The 23,558-nt window shown below is 48.7% G+C and overlaps 1 protein-coding gene across 2 annotated transcripts in view; it reads right to left on the bottom strand.

The window, feature by feature from the left end:
- SCARF1 (scavenger receptor class F member 1) overlaps nucleotides 1–2,185 on the bottom strand; it is a 248,643-nt gene extending 246,458 nt beyond the window's left edge. For both annotated transcript variants that reach the window (XM_085649059.1, XM_085649060.1), the window contains exon 1: nucleotides 1,593–2,185. In XM_085649059.1, the coding sequence (XP_085505185.1) occupies nucleotides 1,593–1,702 (110 nt within the window). In that variant the 5' untranslated portion in view covers nucleotides 1,703–2,185. The remainder of the gene's footprint in view (nucleotides 1–1,592) is intronic.
- Between the last annotated feature and the right edge of the window lie 21,373 nt (nucleotides 2,186–23,558).

The following is a 23,558-nucleotide window of genomic DNA, read 5'->3' on the forward strand; positions in this document are numbered from 1 at the left end:
TTAAGACTGAAGCCTAGAATGGGTTTGGTGATGTGGCCCGGCTGCTGGCCAAGCGACGGATGGCCATGTCTTGGAGGGGCAGCTTCCCCTCCTCGCTTGGCACTTGGATAAGAGAACTGCTTAAGTGGACAGGGGCAGGAAGTGATACTCTGGCCTCCTCGCAGAGGCAAACCGAAGAATGGGATTAAATGGGATGAGATGATTAGTACCTTGAAAGGCAAGACAGGCGGGAAATCATTTTGGTGGTAGGCTTGGAAATAAAAAAGGGTAACAAAATGCATCAGAAAAAGAATGCCTGGACCTAGACTACCTGCAAAGGCGATGTGTGTGGACCAATACGGTTCCTTTACGCTGAATGAATCCCTCGGACACTGCCTGGGTGCTGTTGTCATTCTCAGAGTGGGAAAACTATTGAGACTGGTATAGACAGATATAGGGCACCTGTCATTGGGTTTCAGGATTGGTGCTTTTGCCCACCCCTGAGTAGAAATGTGTGTTCAATCTACGCAGACTACTATCATCGTGAGGATTAGTTGATTAGACATTTCATGTCTAGCCAATCTCTCGATGCAACATTTATAGTATTATTATTGCCATATAAGTGAATGAATACCATGGAAATGTGATGTTGAATCATTTAAAAAAAACCCGTGTGATGCAGTAAGAGTCCACAAACCAGCTACACCTCCGAACATATGTTGACTATGTATTTGCCTTTGCCCCTGCACAGATCTCCGCTGCCTTTCAGTTACATATACATATCACATTGATACATAACAACGTACTAATCAGGTAAAAAAAAATTAACATTGGAGTACAGGCACACGTTTTGGAGAAATATCGGCCAAGCTTTTCCATCGAGGGTGACTAACACAGTGTTTTTCAACTTAACAGAACTTTAAAACATATGTACTTATTTTACTCTGGTTACATTTCTGGTTTTATTCTTGACAGCTCTCTGCCGCAAGAAAGTTGCTTCTTGCAAAATCGCTTCAAGAATGGCAAAGGGCTATAGTCATTTGACGCACTTAACATGATGTCACTTCCTGTGATATGTTGTATGCATATTCGAGGGGCTTCACACTTTTCCGTTCTGCCCCTGGCCCCCCCAAACCCTGGAACGCCCTGGTGATGGTGTCCAACCAAGCAACATTCTAGAATGCGTATTGATGGTGACTGCTAGATATGCGAGACTGGGTAAGGAGCAATGTGTGTTTTTCTCTACACTGGAGGGCCCTTTCATGGGAAGTAAGGCTGGGGAACACCTTCACTGTGAGGAGTACAACCTCTATCGACCCAAGGTTCTGACCCATGGTGGCTGCATCTCGAACACACACGTCTGTCTGTCTGGGGTCCCTATCAGTGACATGCACACCTTTTTCCTTGTAAGGTTCCCAGTCAGACAGGCATTCTCCCAGGCGAGGTTCTCTGCCTGCCACAGCTGCATGCGCCATCTTCCTCGCCAGACACACATTCCTCCAGCTGACAGACATACTCCTGCAGTAGACTGTGCCCAGCACACACGCTGCTCCAGGCCTATCTGGCAGGCACAGCCCGGGCGTCATACCGGTATAACAGCTCGGGTTACATACCCGTCGGACAGGCACACGTTCCTCCCGTTGAGATCCAGCTTCGGGGTAGGCCCTGCCAGTCCCAGCCTGAGGCCCAGCAGCACCAGCAGCAGGGTCGGCTCAAGCCCCATCTTCTCCTGGGCCTCACTGACGGTGGGAGGCCTCACGGGGCGAGCTGCGGGCCCTCGCCCTCCTACACCGCTCGGCCTCCACGGCCACTCAGATCCGCTGCTCCTCCGCGGCCACTCGCCTTCACTGTGGATGCATCTCCGGCACCGCCCGCCTGCGACCCTCTGGCACGCGATGGGCCTTTCACTTGTTCCTCCCTTCAGGTTCAGGTCTCCCTCTCGCGCTTCTTCCCACTCTGCTTTCACCGTCTATGCACCTCTCTCCCCAGCCGACCCTTTAACACCCTTAATGCCACTTATTGTCAATCTATGCCCCACCCGCCATTAGTCTGCATTTTTTTTATCTCCCTTCGCTGGGCCTTCTCTACCTCGGTACTCCCCACACGCTCTCACTCTACTTTTTTCGCTTCTTCCTTCCTGGCCGCAAACCCACCTACACCCTCGTGCTCGCGCCCGGACTCACTGCCTCTCACTGGTCTCAGTTCCTCTCTTGCTTTTTCCTGAGGAAATGAAAGGCGGACACAGAAACAATCCATCCTGCCTTAGGTATAGGGGGTGAGGGGGGGGCGTTCATCCAGGGGGTGGAGGAGGGGGTGGGCGTGAGTAAATGGCATCGTGCTCGCGCCAGCTGACACAGTGTAGGGAATAAGGGCGATAGACGAAAGATGGAACTAACCAGGTAAGGTAGTTTGGGGCAAAAAGTCCTTAAAAAATGCAATATTCTTACCCGAAATTCGGAAGTCTATTCTACAGAAGGTTTGCAAATACGCAGATGCTGTTTTCACAACGACTGTCCATTTGCCCGCTGGTATGTCTGGGTTGCCCTGATGCCCTGTGGCTGCCATACATTGAAGGAAATGTAACCTTGCGATGGGGGGAGTCTGAGCGGTCCCGGCGGCTCAAATGTTGAGACTGTTCCTTAAATAGCCGTTCGAGGCCATGTCTCTTGTGCTTGAGAAAGCTGACAGGGGGGCATGGACCACAGATGTGTGCTATGAACCCTAATGAAAGCTAGGGAAATGCCCCTTCCCAGTTAAGCTGGTGAAATACAGCAAGGGCGGGACTGGAACCAAAAAAATTGGCCCGGCACCAACATTCAAGCGTCTCACTGTTAGCGAGGCAGATAGCTGAAAGCGGCCCACGCCTGCAAATCCGGCCCGTTTTAAACTTGTCAAGACACAATGTATGTCTATGTTGCATTGCAAGGTATAAGATTCTGCATGTATTTATGTTTGCTGCAGGCATGGTTGTTTATCATATCAGGTAAATCAACAGTAAAAACAAGTCCACTTGGCCATAAAACAGGCCTACAAACTGCAAAAAAAAGTCCCTCACACAGGTCTGTCAGACCAGCCTATCCGGCACTGCCTGATGGCCCTATAGGACTGTCCCACGCTGCATACAGCCTTCGTTACAGTGCACAGCATCCTCAGAGCTACAAACAGCTACACCCCTACCACGGTCCCTACATTTGACCTTGGCCAACGAAGAAGTAAGCACTGGAAATGCTAATATGTCTGGCTTATGAATGGAAGTGCCTCTTCTGCCATTGATGGATTTAAACGCTCAATGAGTCATCATGCATGCAGTATTTCACTCATTTTTGCACTCATGCATCTATTCATCAATCCATGTATGTTTTAATTTAATTTTATTTATTTTAATTCTTTTTATTTATTCAACAAGTCAATCCATCCAGATACACAGTGATCATCAGACAGTGATGTTTAACACAGCCTCCGCTTCAGAGAAAGCAACAATGTACAAATGTGGTGGAGGGCACATACATCAAACAGATTATCACATTGCAAATATTCACATCCTTAACTCTCCCGAATCACTGTTCCCACTCCCTCACCCATTACTAGGATCTATACTTCTCCCATGGGCTCCATATCTTTTCCCACTTTTTTGGGCAGCCTCTACTCTTATAAACAACTTTTTCTGTCAGTCGGCACCAGTCTATGTCCAGTATCCAACCGGAGAGTTTTGGTGGATCTCGTGCCCCCCACTGTCGTGCAATATTACATTTTGCCACCCCAGAAGCCAACCTTGGCCATGTTTGTGTGTGTGCAGGCCATCTGTCATCCCCCGTGATCCCGAGCAGGAGCCAACGGGCCTCCAGCTGGATGCGAAAACCTTCGACATCACCCCAGCAACCCTCGTCCAGTAGCGTTGTATTCTGGGGCAATCCCAGATGATATGATAGAAAGTGCCGGCTTCACCGCACCCCCTAACACAGTGGTTTGTGGTCGCTCTCCCAATCTTATGTTGAAGTGTACGGGGATAATATGCTCTCTGTAGAATTCTAAGTTGGATTAGTCGGAATCGTGCCTGTATGGCGATCTCTCTGGGGCTCTGGACTGCCTCCAGTCAATCATCATACTCTCACATTCCCAAGTCAATTTCCTAGGCTGCCCTAAGCGGTCCCAGGGGATCAGGGAGGTTATTCATTAATTTCCTGTATGTGAGGGAGATCGCCGTGTCAGCAATAGGGTCTACTAACAGTCGATCTACTAAGGGGGAGTACTCGGGTAGTGACTCCCCGTCCGGGATGTGGCACCTCAGGGCATGTCTCAACTGTAGGTACCTATACTGTTCCTTGTCCGTTAGTTGGCATTCCCCCTTTTCCTTGATACAACGCCTTTAGGTACCCAGTGGTTCGCATAGCCTGACGATCTACTCGGTATGCAGGTTCGGAGCGTGGTGCAAAGACCCAGCCATTTATATTAATGAGTTGGACATCCAGGTAATAGTTCCGGATATCTGTCATAGCTATCCCACTCTCATATTACCCCGCTGAAGCTTGCAGAGCGCAATTCGCGGTGCCCCACAACAGGTTACGTTGCTCCTCTTCGATGTTTCGAAAGAAGGTGTCCAGGATCTTATATGGTGTATTTTGTAAAGATTACAGTAGTCGTGGGATGGCCATCATTTTGAATAGCACTGCCCTGCCCATAAGAGTGATGGGTAGTTGACGCCAGTGGGCTGTGTCATCGCGGAGTCTCGCCAGTTGTGTGTAGACGTTCCGTTGGAGGAACTCTTCGGGAGAATGTGTTATCCACATTCCCAAATATTTAAATTTGTCATGCCGCGCAGTCTGAAGTGAGCAGAGGCAGCGCTCTAGAGAGACTTAAAATGAGGGATTTGTCCCAGTTTATCTGATAACCTGAGTATGTACTGAATAGTCAGATTATGTTACATTTGAAACATTTGCCGAGGCTTGCTTACGTAGAGAATTATGTACAACGAAATTAGTTCCAGCCAATCCCTCCCCATGTCTATGCCCCTCACAATGGTATCCCCTCTGATCCATGCCGCCAACAGCTCAAGCGCCGCCGCCAACACGAAAAGCATGAGGGAGAGAGGACATGCCTGGCGTGTGCCTCTATGGAGCGCAAAGGATCTAGAAAATACCCCGTTCACCCGAACACAGGCTTTACGATCCAGGTACAGGAGGCGAACCCACGCGCTAAAGCGCAGACCCTGGCCGAGCCTAGACAGAACGGCCTGGAGACGGCCATTCAATAGTGTCAAACGCCATACGGGAGTCCAATGATAGTAAAGCAGTGGACTCGCTTGGATTAGCTGCCGCAGTTTGCATCACCCCTTAAAGACGTCTAAGATTTAGTCTGGTGCTGCGCTCAGGCATAAACCCGGTTTGGTCCGGGTGGACCATTGTGGATATTATGAGGGTAAGCTGGTTTTCCAGTACCTTTGCCAGCACTTTTGTTTAAAAATTAAGTAAGGAGATGGGCCGATAGGAGCAGCAGTGCTCCGGGGGTTTGTTCTTTTTCGGGAGTACTACTATTGTGGCGATTCTCAAATCTGTAGGTAAGCAACCCTCCTGCAGTGCAGTGGCGAACATTTCAAACACAGGCTTCGCCACATCAGTTGCCACACATTTAAAAAGTTACGAGGGGAGCACATTAGGGCCTGCTGCCTTTCCGGATTGTAGGTCTCTGATGGCCCCCTCCACTTCCTCCACCGCCAGGTCCCGGTCAATGTCCTCCCTGTCTTCCTGTGGCAGAGTCGGCCAGGACAAGTCTGCGAGTAGTTCAGGGCACTCGTCAACTGATCTGGTACATTCTGACTGGTATACGTTCTCGTAATACAACACAAACGCCTCTGCAACGTCTACCCCGGAGCTAAGTGTCTTCCCACTGCTTGTCTAAATTTCCTCGACCCAGTCGCGCTCTCGGTCTCGTCTCTCTAACGACGCAATTAGCTTGCTAGCTTTGTCCCTTACATCGTACAGTGGCCAGTGCGTCTTGTCGTGCCACGTCCTCCCCCATGTCCCCGAGCTCCTTTTGCTTAAGGCGTAGTCTTGTGAGAAAATCTGGGGCACCCGGCGCCTCCTGGTGCAATTCCTGCTCCAGAGCGTCAATCTCGCTGTCAAGTTCATCACACCTGGAGCAACTCTGCTTCCTAAGTCCACCCACCGCTGCCTGGATGTAGCCCCTAACCAGCACTTTGTATGTGTACAATGCGAGTCAACCGACTGCACGTTTTCAGCAAAATATTGTTAAGTAAGTTCTCTGAGCTTATCCTGGAAGTCCCTGTCTTTGAAGTGCCACAGAGCTATACGGGGAGGGAGAGTGTAATCCCTAGTTGGGCCATGTAGCAGGATCTCTACCGGTGAGTGGCCGGATATGCTCCATGCCATGTGATGGTCTCCACGGAAGTGTCCTGTTTGTGTGCACTGTGTAAAGATGTAGCAAGACGGGACCCACTGCCATGTGCTGCAGATATGTGTGTGTATTGCCTTCAAGAAGGGTTATGCAATCTCCATAAATCCGATAGGCCCCATCGCGGTTGCAAAGGCCCGCAGTGGTCCTGCCTTCCAGCAGTGTATTACTTAGCTCAGGGAAAGTTCCTGCATGAAGCCTTGGTGGAATATATGTGGAGCATACGTTTAAGTTTTGACGCCCCTGCCATGGCTACAAACCTCCCCAACTGAAGTACTGGGTATTTTAGTCCCAGCGGTGCAGGGGCACACACCCTATGACTTCTGGGTTCACCCTGTTTCAGACCTACAGAAACACAGAGTCTTCTGGGTGAAGTCAAAGATTCGTTTATTGGCTGCAGACCAATTACAGGTATCCTAGAAGTACAACAGCGTGTATGTTCTCAGGAGACTGCTGAAAATCATAGAAACGGACTTCATCTTAAATACAGTTTTCCCTGCCTCAGGCATACATTCCTAGGTTTATGATATGGCCATTACATGTATACATTTCAAAAGAAAAGGCAGAGTCATGATGACCATCCCACATTCCAGTTCGGCCAGCCCGCAATTATTTACACAGTAAGGCTCGGATCCCAAATCAGATATCGATAGGCCCCAATAAACATGAGCATCTCCTGTTTTGGGAAACAAGCCATAAAGCAGGAACAGTCAGGTGTGAAAGAGATTAGCTGGAGGCTCGTGTAGGATGAAAAGACTTTATGGTGTGTCAAGCCCTGATGCTAATCACAGGTGGCCAGGGGACGGGGAACTCGTGAGACCAGTTTGACCTGGGGCAGCAGAGCCGAGCTGCCCAGGTCACGGAAAAGTCAAGGAAAGGCACATGTGCTTCTAAAGACCCGTTTTTACTTCGTGCAGTATAGTCTATGTGAGGGCAACCATAAGATGGCCACTGATGCAAAATGGAACCCGCGTAGTGATGCAAAATAGCGTGTACATAGTGCATTAATAGCTAGAACGTTATATAGAGCACTTGTACATACCGCATTAACCATTTGCGGTTCGCCAATACCGGCATAGACAGGGGTAGGGCCCTGTCCCCTACGCGGTCCTGAATATTAAAGTACGACAGACCCTCCTTTTGCCCTTACATAGGCAATCACTATACTCATCTCAATCAGAGTCTAGGTCAATGTTCACGAAGTCATGGAGATGTTGCTGTAGCATCATCCTATTGCTTAGTTCGTCCCTCGATACAGGTTTCCTTACACAAAATGTAGCACAGAGGCCACATATCGCGGGAGCACACTGTATACACAGACAGAACAGGAAAAGAATCGCTAAGATCATTCCAATGACCATCAGAACTTTCCAACCCCAGGCAGATATCAATTCCCAGAACCACCCCACCAGTGACCAATCTCCCTTATCCACGTGTATGGATTCAGATATTTTATGGAGTTTGGAGATGGCTTGATAGACTGTTGGAGCATTATCTGGTATGAAAATGCAACAACTGGATTGGATAACCTTACATACCCCACCGCGGTCTGCAAGAATAACATCTAGAACCATGCGGTTCTGCAAAGTCATAAGGCGGTCCGCTTGGAGCTCAGCGGTCAGATTACCAAGGGCACCAGCCGTTACATTGACAGTGGATTCAACCACACGAGTCAGTTGTCTCAGGTTCCTACTATTTACCATAGGTCCCCAAAACGGGAGGAAACCCAAGAAGAAGTCTCCCGCTTCCTGACCGGCAGTATCCTCCTTACTAATTACGCCTCTCACAACTCTGGTCTTGTGATAGTCAGAGGCAGCAGTAAATGTTGGCGGTAGCAAGTTTGCAATATAACATGTGCCAGAGAAATCAGGGGGCAACCATGTATATGCTCGGTCATTGCAGATGAAATATGTACCCTTGGCAGCCAAAAACGCAGGGGAAAACTGTGACGGGAAAGTGTACGTTTCAGTACAGTCACTTCTTCCCAGTTGAGCTCTAGGATTCTGACCATTACCCTGTAAGCAGAACCGACCTATGTGGGGTACGACCCAGATTGGAGATGAGATTTTTCGCTGTCTTTCACCCAGACTAATACTATACCCCGTCGCGTTCCACCCTACATAAGCTCTCAGCTCTTCTTTGGGAATGGATAAGTATGCATCAATATCCCTACTCATATCGGCAATTCCTCTCACTAAGGCTTTATTATTTGTACTAGGACTGATGGAACGCGGTTGTCGCGGGGAGTAAGCATCTAGAGCATAGAGCAGGGGTACTCACAAACTTTCTCTCGGGGGCCAAATTTAGAGTGTGGTTTGTGGCCGAGGGCCGCACCGGTGGGGGCGGGGCCAGTGGGGGAGGGGGCGGGGCCAGTGGGGGAGGGGGCGGGGCTAGAGAAAAAAACCTATGAGCTTGAGCTTGAACACAGGCCCCTGCAGCGGATGCCTTCGTCCACTGAGCCACCAGACCCGGCATGCACATCTCTCTCTCTCTCTCTCTCTCTCGCTCTCTCTCTCTCTCTCGTTCTCTCTCTCTCTCTCGTGTTCTCTCTCTCTCTCTCCCTGTCTGTCCCTGCCTCTGTCTGTCCCTGCCTCTGTCTGTCCCTGCCTCTATCTGTCCCTGCCTCTATCTGTCCCTGCCTCTATCTGTCCCTGCCTCTATCTGTCTGTCCCTGCCTGTCCCTGCCTCTATCCGTCTGTCCCTGCCTCTGTCTGTCTCTGTCTCTATCTGTGTCTCTATCTGTCTCTGTCCCTGCCTCTATCTGTCCCTGTCTCTATCTGTCCCTGTCTCTATCTGTCCCTGCCTCTATCTGTCTCTGCCTCTATCTGTCCCTGCCTCTATCTGTCCCTGCCTCTATCTGTCCCTGCCTCTATCTGTCTCTATCTGTGCAGAAGTGGGACAGGAAACGCTATAAGAAATCCTACTGACTTTCCCCAGCCATGCTGACATTGCCCTGCAGTCAGTAGTTTTGGTCATTGAGACATCACCTGCCCCCTGTCTGAGCCACTCAGCAAAGATTAGAGCCGAGAATGTAAAGCAGTTGTCACAACAACAGACTGACAATCTGATTACCAGGGAAACAAAAGGTGCTTCTAGCGGCCCTGCCCCCCCTGGCACTGGGCAGTGTGACTGCACCAAACACCCTTTCATGTGCTAAGTGTGTTTGCAGAAGTCTCCTCTGCTGGTGTGAGCAGTCTGGGACATCAAAAGCACGCAAACGCGAAGCGAAAACGAAAAGTTGTTCCACCAATTACAAATCTCATGTATATTTTCCACATATTAACACGCCGTTGACTTAAAATGTTCCTCACAGTGAGAACCTGTTAAACCGAAGGGGGCGTACATTTGGTTGGTACATTTGAAAAAAGCTGTTTTTCAATAAATACAACCAGAGGCGCAACTAGAGCCAAATTTCGGGGGGGGGGGCTAAGAAAAAATTTCGGGGGGGGGGCTGAATCTTTAAGAAATAGGCAGAGTGGAGCTGCAGGGGCTCTTAGAAGGGGTGAAACAACAGCAAGGCCTCATTAACATGCAAATGGTCTTTTGAAGACCTGTGAAGTGCTCAGGGGCGGCTGTGTGTGGCCCGGGAAGCGGTCTCATCCCGGGCTGCCACACGCGAGGTGGGGGCTGAAGCCCTTTGAGTCCAGTGGGTGTTGCGCGCCTGAATACAACAAAAGTAAAGTGTTTAATGTCATAAGAATTTGATATGAACTGTATGCTGGGTGAAAAACGTCGTGAAACTGTAATCTTACACGGCAGGGAGCGCTCGGCATCCTGTGATTCTGGGCAAATCACCTAATCTTCCCGTGCCTAACAAAATGCAAGTGTTAATCTGTAATGCAGCTGGTGCTCATGTAAAGCACTTCAATACCGTCAGGTCGAGTCAATGATGATCATCAAGTCCTGGGAGAATTATAGAAAACCTGCTTTGTGAATTTATCAGGGTTTATCTGCAAAATTTGCACTGTGTATTTTTAAGGGGCAAATAAATAAACTGGGGTAGATTTTTGATGGAATCTGCACGCGTTTTGCTTTTGATGCCACAAAAAACAAGTGGCAGCACACCGATAGTAGATATGACCTGAATACATTTAGGGAAGGTGGTTTATTGCGAAGAGGCCTTTGGGCGAGTCCATTTCTGACAGCTTCGAGGGTTTTCCGTGCATGCCACGGTCAGCCAAGAGGCAAGATTGCTTGCCTTCGAGGAGGCCTCATGGCACGAAGGAAGGCTATCCCGGGTGGTAACTCGAAGCACCATGTGATTTTCGACAGCTGCTCCAAAGTGCTCGCACTTTCCCTCCCAGTCACATAATTCTATTAGCGCCACCGCTTGAACGTCTGCGCTCGCGCAGTCTCTTGAAACGCGGGCCTCGGAAATCAATTCGATTACCTCTCTGAATTAAGTATGCACAACTGAGAGCCCCTGCGGGCCGCCAAGGAAGGCTTGCCGGGCCGCTGGCGGCCCGCGGGCCGTACTATGAGTACCCCTGGCATAGAGGAACATGGTCTGGAATGCCCATGACGATCCATTGTAACTAAATGGCAGCACCAAATAAGGAATACCCTTATTAATGGTATGTGGCATTAACCCACACACCCAGCAATTGGTTGTATTCATGACCAGTTGGTGCTGGTGCAAGAGCTGAATAAACGAGTTATTTACAAACTCTGATCGTCTGGTCTGTTCGTGTTCAGGCAGAGGGTGAAAAGAGTGTGAGGAGGCAGTAGAAAGAGGTATAGGCTGTACAGTGGGTGCAATGGGCTTTTGAAAGGAGAAAAACACAAATCCCACAGTAAACATTATCAAACTACACAGTATAAATAGGCACAGGAATACAAAACATTTGCTTCTCATAATTTTACATATCTTTGCTTTAAAGTTCATTTCCTCAACGGGTCTCTCCATCTTAAAAAACTCCATCCTCTAATCGGGCCGCTCGCGGCGGATGAGTTTCTTCTGCTAAGGAGTACGCCTGTCAGTCCAGGGAAACGCCCTAGACCAACCAGAACCGTTGACCTAACGTCTTCGGCCTGTACCCCAAAGTCTTGGCACCGCGACCCTGCGGCTGAACCCGGATGGTGGTTCGAAAAACAAAAAATCAAGAAAGTCCTTCAGATGGGAGAGCGTATAATGTCAAAAAGGAAAAATAGTAAGGAAATCTTTATTTGTCCATAGGCATTGGTCTCAAATTATAGCGGAGACGGCCAGGTGCTGTTTGATCCTGAAACAAGAGTTCAGGCTCTGTGGTGTCCAATCGATTTGATGGTGGCACAGCTTCCTGCAGAATATCGCTGTTCTCTTGGTCTGAAGCTGTGTCTCTTATGTGTGCATCACTGAATGGTACAAAACGAGGCACAGTGTCTGTTTCAGAGTCTGCGATACCCTCCTGGACCCACCGGTCATATGGCAGAGGCAAAGGGATCCTCTTCACGTGGGTGGCGTGGATCCAGTTCTTCTTGCCTTTCACTCGAACCGCTGATCTTGTCGACAGAAGTACAAGGTGGGGGCCGATCCAGCGAGGCTCGTCGTTGCTTTTGCGCTGGAAATTTCGGACCAGGACCCACGAGCCAGGGTTGATAGGGTGTCCAGGAGTTTCAGGAGCCGGGGGAAGAGTATCATGCACCTGTTGGTGTAAAACACGAAGTTTAACAGTCAAATCATACAAGTAATCGAGTAGTACTGGATGCTCGATCTCACTGAATTTCGCCGGTCTTGGCACGCCCCATACATTAGCCGGGCGGCCAAAAACGACCTCATAAGGACTAAGTCCCACTCGTGAGTGTACGGTCATTCTGGTGGACAGGAGTGCTAAAGGCAGAGCGTCAGGCCATTTAAGACCGGTGCTCGCCTGGATTTTGGCCAGTTTAAGTTTTAGAGCACCGTTGTAGCGCTCTACTAATCCAGCTGATTGGGGGTGATTTGCAGCGTGAAACTTTTGCTTGATGCCTAAACCCTCACACACATTCTTCATTACTTTACCCACAAACTCACTTCCATTATCACACCACACCATTCTTGGCATTCCAAACCTGGGAAAAAACTCCTTCACAAGAGCTTTGGCTGTGGACAGGGCAGTGTTATCTTTCAGAGGATAAGCCTCTATCCACTTCGAGAAAGCACAAACAACCACCAATACATATTTCAGGTTGTTGCACCTTTCCATGTGGATAAAGTCCAGCTGCAAAACTTCAAATGGGTATGATGGGGGTGCAAAATGACCAGCTGGAGTTGGGGTTCCCCTACCAGGGTTGTATTTCAAGCATACCATGCAATTCTTGACCACATTCTCTGCACACTTGGGAATCCCAGCATTCTGCCATACTGGAGCCAACAACTTGCAAATACCTTTCGTACTGATGTGCGCCATTCCATGTGCCATTGTAACTACTGGGAGCACATATGCATCAGGCAACAACCATCGCCTATGTTCTGTCAGATCAATCCAACAACCATTCTCATCTAACTTACCCACACTTTCTCTCCACTTGCTGAATTCTTTCTCTGTGGCCTCAGCTTGAAGCGACTTCACACTCTCTATCGTGTTTTCACACATTCCAGCATCATCAACCCATCTTGCGGGGCCTGCAACATACATTCTAGTCTTTACATTCTGTGCTGTTTCTTTTGCGATCTCATCAGCAAACGCATTCCCACGTCCAACGTCATCGGTGACTTTCCTGTGCGCACTGCATTTCATGATCGCAACTTGTAACGGTAGGGTCAGTGACTCAAGGAGATCATTCACCAACTTGCCATTCTGAATTTTAGCTCCATGCGAAGTCAGGAACCCACGTTCTCTCCACAGTCGCCCAAAACTATGAGCCACGCCAAAGGCGTACTGGCTATCGGTGTATATATTCACTCTCATTCCTTCAGACAACACGCATGCTCTCGTGAGGGCGATTAATTCTGCTGCTTGGGCCGAATTATGTGGCACTCGTGCAGTTTCCACGACCGTGTGTAAAGTCGTGATAGCATATGCAGCAGTCGTGTCACCATTAGGGAGCTTGAAACACGAACCATCCACCCATAAAGTACCATCACACTCAGTCAGGGGAGTATCTTTTAGATCTACTCTCCCTTTCGTCTCTTCCTCTGTTCTGAACAGACAGTCATGTTGCTCAATCTCATCTAGGTCTGCTGGATTTGGCAATAACGTAGCTGGATTCAGCGTGTTGCATCTCTTTATGTGTATGTGGTTTGCTAACAGTGTGAGCTCATAGCCTGACAATCGCGCACTAGTCAAGTGTTGTGTCTTGGTTCTGTTTAATAATGTGTCTACAGCATGTGGAACCATAACGATCAATGTGTTATCCATTACCAGACCGGCAGATTGTTGGATAGACATAGCTGCAGCAGCTGTCGCTCTCAGACAGCTTGGCAATGCCCTCGCTACAGGGTCCAAGGTTGATGAAAAATATGCGCATGGGCGCGGTCTGTCGCCAAAAGGCTGTGTTAACACTGATAATGCACAACCATCTTTCTCGTGAACATACAATGTAAAAGGCTTACTGTAGTCAGGGGTACCCAACACAGGACTGAGCATAATGCATTGCGTAATTCCACAAAACTTTTCTGGCACTCTTCAGACCATGGGATAGGAGTCGGTGTGTCTTTGCATGTTAAGGCTAACAAAGGTTTTGCCAACAAGGAAACATTTGGGATCCAGTGCCTACAGTATGAGGTAATGCCCAAGAAAGCACGCACTTCTCTCTGTGTTTTTGGCACACTCAACTGTGCAATGGCTTGAATTCTCTCTGGGGTCAGTTTCCTTCCCTCCTTCGACAAGAGATGACCTAAGTAGGTCACTTCTTGTCGACAATATTGCAGCTTTGAGAGAGACACTTTATGATGGAAAGCAGATAAATGGCGCAACAATGACAATGTGGCTTCTTTGCAGATCTTTTCAGTATCCGCGGCGATTAGTAAATCGTCAACGTACTGAATCAGGATAGCGCCACTCGGTAAAACAAGTGCATCAAGCTGCGCTTTCAAAGCTTGGCTGTATATTGATGGACTTTCACAGTAGCCCTGGGAAGCGCGTTTGAAGCGGAAGCTTCGGCCTCCCAGACTGAAGCCAAAAATGTCTCTGCTCTCTTCTGCAATTGGGATGCTAAAGAAAGCATTCTTTAAATCAATCACTGAAAACCATGCAGCCGAGGCTGGAATCATCGTTAACAAGGCAGTTATATCAGGGACAACTGGAAACTGTGGCACAACAATCTTATTAACCTCTCTAAGATCAATCACAAATCTGTAAACAGGTGGCTGTGAAGGGTCCGTTCGTTTTAAGACAGGTAAAATCGGGCTGTTGCAAACGTTGCCTCTTGTCTCTTCAATCACACCCTTATTAATCAGATCATTGACAATTTCTAACAATGCTTTCTGACCTTCATTAGAGATCTTGTACTGGGGAATACGTGGCAGTCTGACGTTAGCCTTTAAAGTTACCACGTATGGCGGTATCTCCAAGAGGCCCACATCATTGGGACCAGTAGCCCAAAGGACATCCGGAAGGGATGACAATTCAGGCGGCATTGTATTTTTAGACAAGTACATCGGGGAAATCACTTTCCTGCCTAATGTAAGTTGTACCCCTGACGGTGAACAATACAATGTAGCATGCAATCTTTTTAACAAATCTAACCCTAACAAATTTTCACCACAACCTGTTGTTAGAATCAGGGGTGCTTTCAGCTCGCAAAGCCCAATAGAAAGTGACATGGGACTAGAAATCGGGTTTCTAACTGGGGCGCCAGAAAAACCTACTGAAACATTTATATCGCCAGACAAAGGTGCGCCAGGGAGTTTTGAATGCATAATTGAACTCTTTGCAGCACCAGTGTCTAGCAGAAAGGGCTCCGTTATATTTGCTGTAGTCACCTTAACATACGGTCCGCTCTGATCCACTGGCACTGAAACAACTCCCTCTCTCTGTCTACGGCTGTCCTAGTAATCGTTATTTTCTGCATCGCCGTCCTCTGCATAATAATCATTATTGTAGTACTGAGCTGTATTACTAGCCGCGTTGGCTTGCTGATCAAAGCTATTGATGGTATTTTGAGGCGGAAGAGGACGCGCGTTCTGTGGAACATTTCCACGCCCTCTGCCTCTTGGAGCTTGCTGACCACCCCTTCCTCTCGTGCCATACATATTGCCGTTACGCTGCATCAATTTAGGGCAACTATATTTAAAATGACCTTCCTCTTTGCAGTATGAGCATTGATTGGGACCTACAGGGACACGTGGTTGATAATACCCATTCATTTGCTGATTGTTCTGAAATTGTTGGGGTTGGTGGTAGACACCTTGAGGTTGCCTATAATTATTCTGACCTCCACGCGGCGGATAGGCCTGCTGTAAAAGGACCTTTGTTTTTAATTCTTTCGTTTTCTTTTCTGTTCTATCTTTCTCGTCTTTATCTCTGTTTTCATAATACTGTGCAGTAGCCAGTATTTGCGCTGAAGAAGAAACAGCCCAAGAACTTTCTGAATCTTTTAACTTTTTACACAGGTCAGGAAGTAAATTCTGCACAAATTTATCCACAAATAACCGTTGGCCACCCTCAGTACTCATATCTTGCCCACTGTGATCAATAAACGTTTCTTCAAACCTGGTAAAGAAGTCTCACACTGTCTCATCTTTCTTCTGCTTGCATGCAGATAGCTTGTCCCAATTTACGCGCATCGCGGGCATTATTGTCTTCATATACGTGATGATTCTACCAGGCAGTTCTGCTATTAAAGGCTCTGGTTTCGCGCCACCAATCTGTCTAGCGTCAGCAGCGATGATGTTAGCCCATGTGTCCCCTAGTTCTGCAGCATGATCCGTATTACGAATGGATCCCCACAAAGGCTGTGGAACCACATTCCCAAACAGCATATCTATATCAGCCAGATTCATTACACAGGATTCTGCAGTTTGTGACAACTCCTTATAATAACCGGTAGGGTTTTTACGGGGATCAGGCAATGTCTGCTTGAGTGCGAACACCTCAGATCTTTTCCATGGAACATGTACCCAAATACGCTGAAAATGTGCTACGACAGGTGGATTAGCATTTGGATCAGCAGGTCTCCAAACTGGGGGAACCTCACGCATCGGATATTGGCGTGCTTTTACCCTTTCTCCCACAGGGACATCAGGTTCAAACAACGACTGTTGACAATCATCATTCCTGAAGGATAATACAACCGCAACTGCTTTATCTACATCGCGATCTACAATGGTACCAGTTCCAAAATCAAATCTCACTCGACACAACTCCTGCGGGCTTGGGTCTTTACCACTATCATCCAATTCCTCACAGAGAATTTCGCACATTTTCTCAAAGACATACCTCTGTTTTGGGGCATCCCATTGATGGAAAACGTTGACAACTGATTCCACATCATACAGTGAAGGGAAAACAATCCATCTACGCGCCATGCGATCTATTACCTTCTTCTAATCGGGGTTAGGCAATTGACTGCGCAATTGCTTACGCTGTAAGCCAGGAGTCGCACCGGATGACTCAAAGAGAGGTGACACTAACGTAGTAACCACATTAGCTAAACGCTGTCGCGCTGAAGGAGAAGTTAAGGCGAAAACAGGGGGATAAACAGAGGGGAGAAAAGAGGATGCGGAAACAGGTACTGGAGTGGTGCAAGGAAGAGTGTCAGGGGAGGCAGCTGCTGAATTAGACAAAGTCACAGGAAGCGCGTGGGCAGTTGGAAACACAACTGGCGGCCCTTGAGAGGGCTGCGCTATAGGGATAGGAGCCGGCTGCAAAGCAGCTGGCGGTAGCGGCAGGGCTTGCAGTATATTAACGGGAGGTGGCATATTCACAAGCTGGGGAGGCGCCGTGGCATTTTGAGCATACGGGGGTGGCGAATTCAACAAATGCGACATCAAGGGATCTTTCTCCTTTTCTTTGGACTCATTCCGCTGTGGTAAAGCTGGGTAACATTTGTCGATCCCTAACTTACGCTGTCTGTGCAATTGCTCATTCATCTGTTCCTCCTCATTGTCTCTGAATTGTACAGCTGCTTGCATTACCGTCATACCTTTCTCTCTCTTATTCTTTTTCGCTAGCTTAATTTCCTTCTGTTTGGCTTCCTTCCGCCATAAGCGGAAAGAATCAAACATCGCCGGCCGGGCTTTCTTTTTAAACAATTTAATTTCCAAATTATCTAAAATATCGGTATCGAAACTACCATTTTGGGGCCATTTTAAAACACCGTCTTTTCTGGTGTAGTGGATCCATACTTCGTTATATGCAATGGGGCCTACGCCATGTTTTACATAGAGCTCATAAGTTGGAGTTCCAACCGGAGGAACCGGACATGATTCCTCCAGCTGGAAATCTCTTCCACAACCCAAACAGAACAATCTACCAAATATTCTAGAACCAGGCATCTTCGCTCACTAGTCTAGATCTAAACGTCAAAGGATTATCAATTACGATAGTCTCGTGAATACACGAGTCCTCTGGCTTTGGCGTTTGCAAACTCCAAATTTCCAAATCAAAACGATCCCGAGGGATACCAAACCAATGGGAGACGCTCCACTTATACTTAACTGAATATTGATGATCGATGGCGTCACCAGAAGACTCTCTCGATTGTTTCGCTCTTATCAAAACTCGTCAAGGGTCCAAAACAGGTCGATTAATCAGGGCAGCAGTCCTTCGTAGCCGTCGGGACGCGGAGAACCTCGCAGAAAAGACTTTCGGACCACGTCGACATGCAGGGGTCGATGAAGTGGCGGCCTTCCTCCGGAATTTCCACACGAAGCTCCTCACGAACCTCTGGCTTGGACTGGTACCGCTGAAATCGTCCCGAGTTGGGCGCCAAACTGAAGTACTGGGTATTTTAGTCCCAGCGGTGCAGGGGCACACACCCTATGACTTCTGGGTTCACCCAGTTTCAGACCTACAGAAACACAGAGTCTTCTGGGTGAAGTCAAAGATTCGTTTATTGGCTGCAGACCAATTACAGGTATCCTAGAAGTACAACAGCGTGTATGTTCTCAGGAGACTGCTGAAAATCATAGGAACGGACTTCATCTTAAATACAGTTTTCCCTGCCTCAGGCATACATTCCTAGGTTTATGATATGGCCATTACATGTATACATTTCAAAAGAAAAGGCAGAGTCATGATGACCATCCCACATTCCAGTTCGGCCAGCCCGCAATTATTTACACAGTAAGGCTCGGATCCCACATCAGATATCGATAGGCCCCAATAAACATGAGCATCTCCTGTTTTGGGAAACAAGCCATAAAGCAGGAACAGTCAGGTGTGAAAGAGATTAGCTGGAGGCTCGTGTAGGATGAAAAGACTTTATGGTGTGTCAAGCCCTGATGCTAATCACAGGTGGCCAGGGGACGGGGAACTCGTGAGACCAGTTTGACCTGGGGCAGCAGAGCCGAGCTGCCCAGGTCACGGAAAAGTCAAGGAAAGGCACATGTGCTTCTAAAGACCCGTTTTTACTTCGTGCAGTATAGTCTATGTGAGGGCAACCATAAGATGGCCACTGATGCAAAATGGAACCCGCGTAGTGATGCAAAATAGCGTGTACATAGTGCATTAATAGCTAGAACGTTATATAGAGCACTTGTACATACCGCATTAACCATTTGCGGTTCGCCAATACCGGCATAGACAGGGGTAGGGCCCTGTCCCCTACGCGGTCCTGAATATTAAAGTACGATACATTGGGTCCTGCCAAGTGCGGCCCAGAATAAAAGGCACTGAGCTTTTAACCAGGATCGCCACCCCCTGGAGTCTGATGTGAAATCCGCATGTGCCCAGGAGGATGTATCCAAACCTATTCAATGCCAGGTAGTGATGGCCTCGAAAGTGCGTGTCCTGTAGGAGAACGAGGTCCGGGAATGTCAGCGGAAGTATTGCAGGACCGTAGTCCGCTTGATCTTGTCTCTTAACCCATTTACGTTTCATGAGAGGATTTTCAACGTTGTTGCGGGCTGTGTAGTCATATCTGCGTTCGAGTATTTGACCACTGCCCTCCCTCCTTCAGTGCCCTCCCTAACCCACATTCCCTCGGAAGCAGCTTGCTATGTCTTGCCTGGTGTTGTGAATCTCTGGCTGGATCGCAAAAAACATCTAACGTGTATAACATTACATTTCTGTAACATGAACCCCTTATAAACCCCCCCCCCCCCTGCTGCCCTGCACAGTAGGTTTGTAACTACCCACCTCCCCAATTTGCAGAGCGCCTGTTGCCCCAATTAACTCATTAAACTATAACTTGAGGTTGTCCGGCGCCGCAGTTCGTGATCCGGCAGCGGCCCTCCCTGCTTTCATGCAAAGTCTGTTTCAATGTGTGTCGTTAATAACGTGTGGGCGTGCAGCCCCTACTCTTACTGATCCGTACCTGCTGATGAAGTCTCTTATTTGCAGTAGTATACAGTGGCGGTGCCAGGCACAAACACTAGCTTTGCAGAGCCCAGCTATGGGGGGAGGTTCTGTCCCTGACGCTGAGCCCGCAATTTCTTGGTCCGAGTGCAAAGCCCGGGATGGGGCATCTCTCTGATCTCCTCGCCGGCATCTGCGATCTCAGTGCACTGAACTGGCAACTTTCCGCCCTCTCTCAAGCCAGTCCCACACTTCGTCAGGAGATGCAAAGTACCATGTTTTCCCATTGTCCAACACTCTCAGTTTATCTGGGAACAGTATTGTATATTTGAGATTCTCAGTTTGCAGTGTCCGCTTAACCTCATCAAAATTGGGCCTCTGTCGCTGGACCATGAGGGTGAAGTCTGGAAAGAAGCGTATGGACGAGTTTTCATAGGGCAGATCACCTTTTGTTCAGGCAGCCTGTAGGATGGCGTCTCAGTCCCGGAAGTTAAGGATCCTTGCAATAATAGTGTGTGGAGGGCCCCCGGTTTCGGTTGCGGCACTCGTGTTCTGTGCGCCCTTTCCACCGAAAAGTAGTTTGGGCTGAAGGTGCTTGAGTATGAGATCGTCCAGGAAGAGGTCCACCCTGGGACCCTTCAGGCACCCCCACCACACAAATGTTATTCCCCCGGGCCCGCCCCTCCTCGTCCTCTAGCTTAGCCACCATATTCTTACATTGGTGTGTGAGTCATTGTATTTGGTCGTCCATACTCTTGGTGGCAGCTTGTAAGACTCTTATGTTAGTTTCTGCTGTAGCTACTTTTTCGGAGTTCTTATTCATATCGACCCTCAGCAGGTTGACTCCAATAGTAACTTTGTCTATTTTGAACTCCATAATCACCCCAATGAGGGTTCCTTCGTTTCCGGGTTCCCTTGCAATCTGCCGTTGTTGTCCTGGGCACCGCGTATTTATCCAATTTGTTGGACTGGGGTGAAGAGGCCCCCTTGGGTTGCATTATACGGTTCTTCTCTGTGGATTATGGAGGTTAGTCGCTCGTGCTTCGGTGCGGTGTCTAGATAGCGCGCCACCCTGCTGTTGTGTCACCGGGGGGGTGATCTGGGGTCCACGCCACGTAGCCGTAGAGGCACTGGATCACGGGTGGCACATTTTATCACCTCTCAAAAGCCACCCCGATACGCCCAGTGCTAGTCCTGCGTGTGGCAGGCCCGTCCTATCCCTCGCACCTAGAGTTCCAGCCCCCTCTGATTGCCACAGTTGCCATTAGTCCTCTGTTTCTGCACTCTGTGTCTCGACCCGCTACCCCAGGCCCACCTATCTAGGCCGAATCCTCCCTGGCGTACTCAATTTTCTGGATGGGGCGTCACCACTGGGCTATGTCCGGGCTCAGGTGTCTCTGATTCTGGTGCAGGCGACAGGAAGGGAGAGAGGGGGAACTCGATCCGGCAATCAAGAAAGGTGATCCCGCCTATTGAGTGCACTGTCTGTTCAGGGGTCCCACTCCACAGCACTCACCAAAGATGTCGCAGTCCTCACGTCTCCGAGGTCAGGCCGTCCACGGCCCATTTACACATCATTCCTAGGGACCCAGCCCTGCTCTCTTGGCCTCCACCCGTACTTGTCTCCTCAGAAGCTGCTGCAGAGTGGCCATCACACCGGCCCGACGAGCATTGCTGCCATGCAGGCGAGAGTGCCTCAACCGCCGGGGCCCGAGCTGCCGTCTCCCACAGCTCGATCCGGGGGGATCAACTCAACACTTGTTGCCTCCGATCTCCTTGCCCCCGCTATGGGCGTCGCCCACCAGCCACCTCACAGATCCACCGGGCCATAAGCCCCCCAGTGCGGGGGAAATACTTCCCGCCCCTGAGGCTCGAGCCGGGCAGCCCACCGGCCCAGCGTATTTTATTCCCGCAGGTGCACACCACACTTTTGGACACCCCGATGGCTCCCAGATTGCCTGGATTGGGCGGATGTCAGCCGGAATAAGTCAGGATCGGTAAGGCCGCTGCGGAGCTTCTCTACAGCGCCGCAATCTTGACTGGCGCCAAGCCACGCCCCATATATATTCATTTTTGCATTCACCGTCTGATAAAACCACAATAAACACACATACATTCAACCACATATATGTAAGATACATTACAAGAATACAAGTAGCAAAAAGAAAATATGCTGACGTCTAAACACAGCAGGCATATGCTTGCAATAACATAACAAAACTAAACATAGCAGCAGGTGTCCATCCTGCATTGATGTTTTAAATTCTCAATAATTGTTTTAAAGCTCCAGCATGATCACCACTTTTAGAACCAACGTGCAGGCTATCTTGGAATAGTAAAACAATCATACACTATGAACAACAGCATTCCATAATGGTTGCCTGGATTAGAAGAAGTGGTATGCAATGCACTGCAGATGTAATAAGGGTCAAACAAGCGGCACTGACTGGGAAGCTGTAATACACTCTTAAGTAAAATTAAAATAAACAAGCATTTGCAATCCAATAGGTCTTGCATTAATAAAAGTTTTAGCTATTGGCATTGCACATTATAATGCAACACCAATACCTCAAGCTTTCAGTAATGCGAGACCTATTGCATTGCAAGTGTGGGGGGTATGAAAGGAGGGTAGGGGTACACTCTGTGTCTGGTGTATGCTAGGTGGGTTGGGATACACTGCGTGTGTGGGGGTATGAGAGGGGGTTTGGGGTGCACTGCGTGTGAGGGGTATGCAAGGAGGGTTGGGGTACACTGCGTGTGTGGGAGTGTGCAAGGATGTTTTGGTATAAAGTGCGTGTATAGGGGTATGATGAGAGATGGGTTCTGTGCATAAGGGGGGTATGCAAGAAGGTTTGAGGTACGCTAGGTGTGGGGGTGTATGCGAGGATGTTTGGGGTACACTGTACTTGTGTTAGGGTAGTGGTGGAAACGAGAACAGTTGAGGTAAATCTGCAGGCTGGAGGTAAGGGTAGTGAGACCACATGCAGGTGGGTTGAGGTTCTGTATGCTGAAGTGGAGTGATGGTGGGAGCAGAGGGTGGTTGAAGAGCGGGTTCAATCACCCATTAATACACGTCACGCAAGGGGGCCCCGGTCTTCCTGAACCATGGACATTCTCCAAGTGGAACTAGAAGACAAGTTGTAAGACTACCCTGCATTTGTTTACTCACGGTGCTGTGTCTACCAAGACTTTAACAGCTCGGAGATGCAGTTTGCACAGTATTTCTATTTCTAAAATCCTGCCATGCTGTTGCTTTACTCTGCGCACCGGAATCTGTTTTATTTAAGTTCGCGAGGTGCAGTTTCTTTACACTGTGCTCCGAGTGTCTGTTTTCATTTTTAAATTCATGCCAAGACGCTCTGATGTTGAAAGTCCACAACGTCTTTTCTCTGTGTTTGGTGTCCCAGTACACAAAGACCCTGAGTTACAGTTTGGTTACACTGGTTGCTGGGTAGTTTTGTTTTAAAAGACGTGATATGCCGTCTCTCTACGACGTTGTTAGCATCCTGGTTCGCAAAGACCCTGACGGGTATTTTGTTAGCAGTTCACTGTGTACTCGGTGAGATGGGGTGTTTTATGGCAGTGCGCTTGGTGTCTGTATTTACAGTCCCCGATATGCCGTTACTCTAGAGTTAATGTATTGTTAAATGCGCCTAAGGGCATGAACAGCACCGCACTGCCTTTCGGCGGGTTTTGTGCGGTGAAATGGCCCATGAGGCGCATTGAAGCCTTATATAGCGCTACAGTCCAGGATGGGCATGGAGTACAGGCTGATGGGACGAATTGGTAGTGTGGGTGAGCACAGTATTC

This window comes from Triturus cristatus, chromosome 3_2 (genome assembly GCF_964204655.1).
Source record: "Triturus cristatus chromosome 3_2, aTriCri1.1, whole genome shotgun sequence".
NCBI classification, from domain to species: Eukaryota; Metazoa; Chordata; class Amphibia; order Caudata; family Salamandridae; genus Triturus; species Triturus cristatus.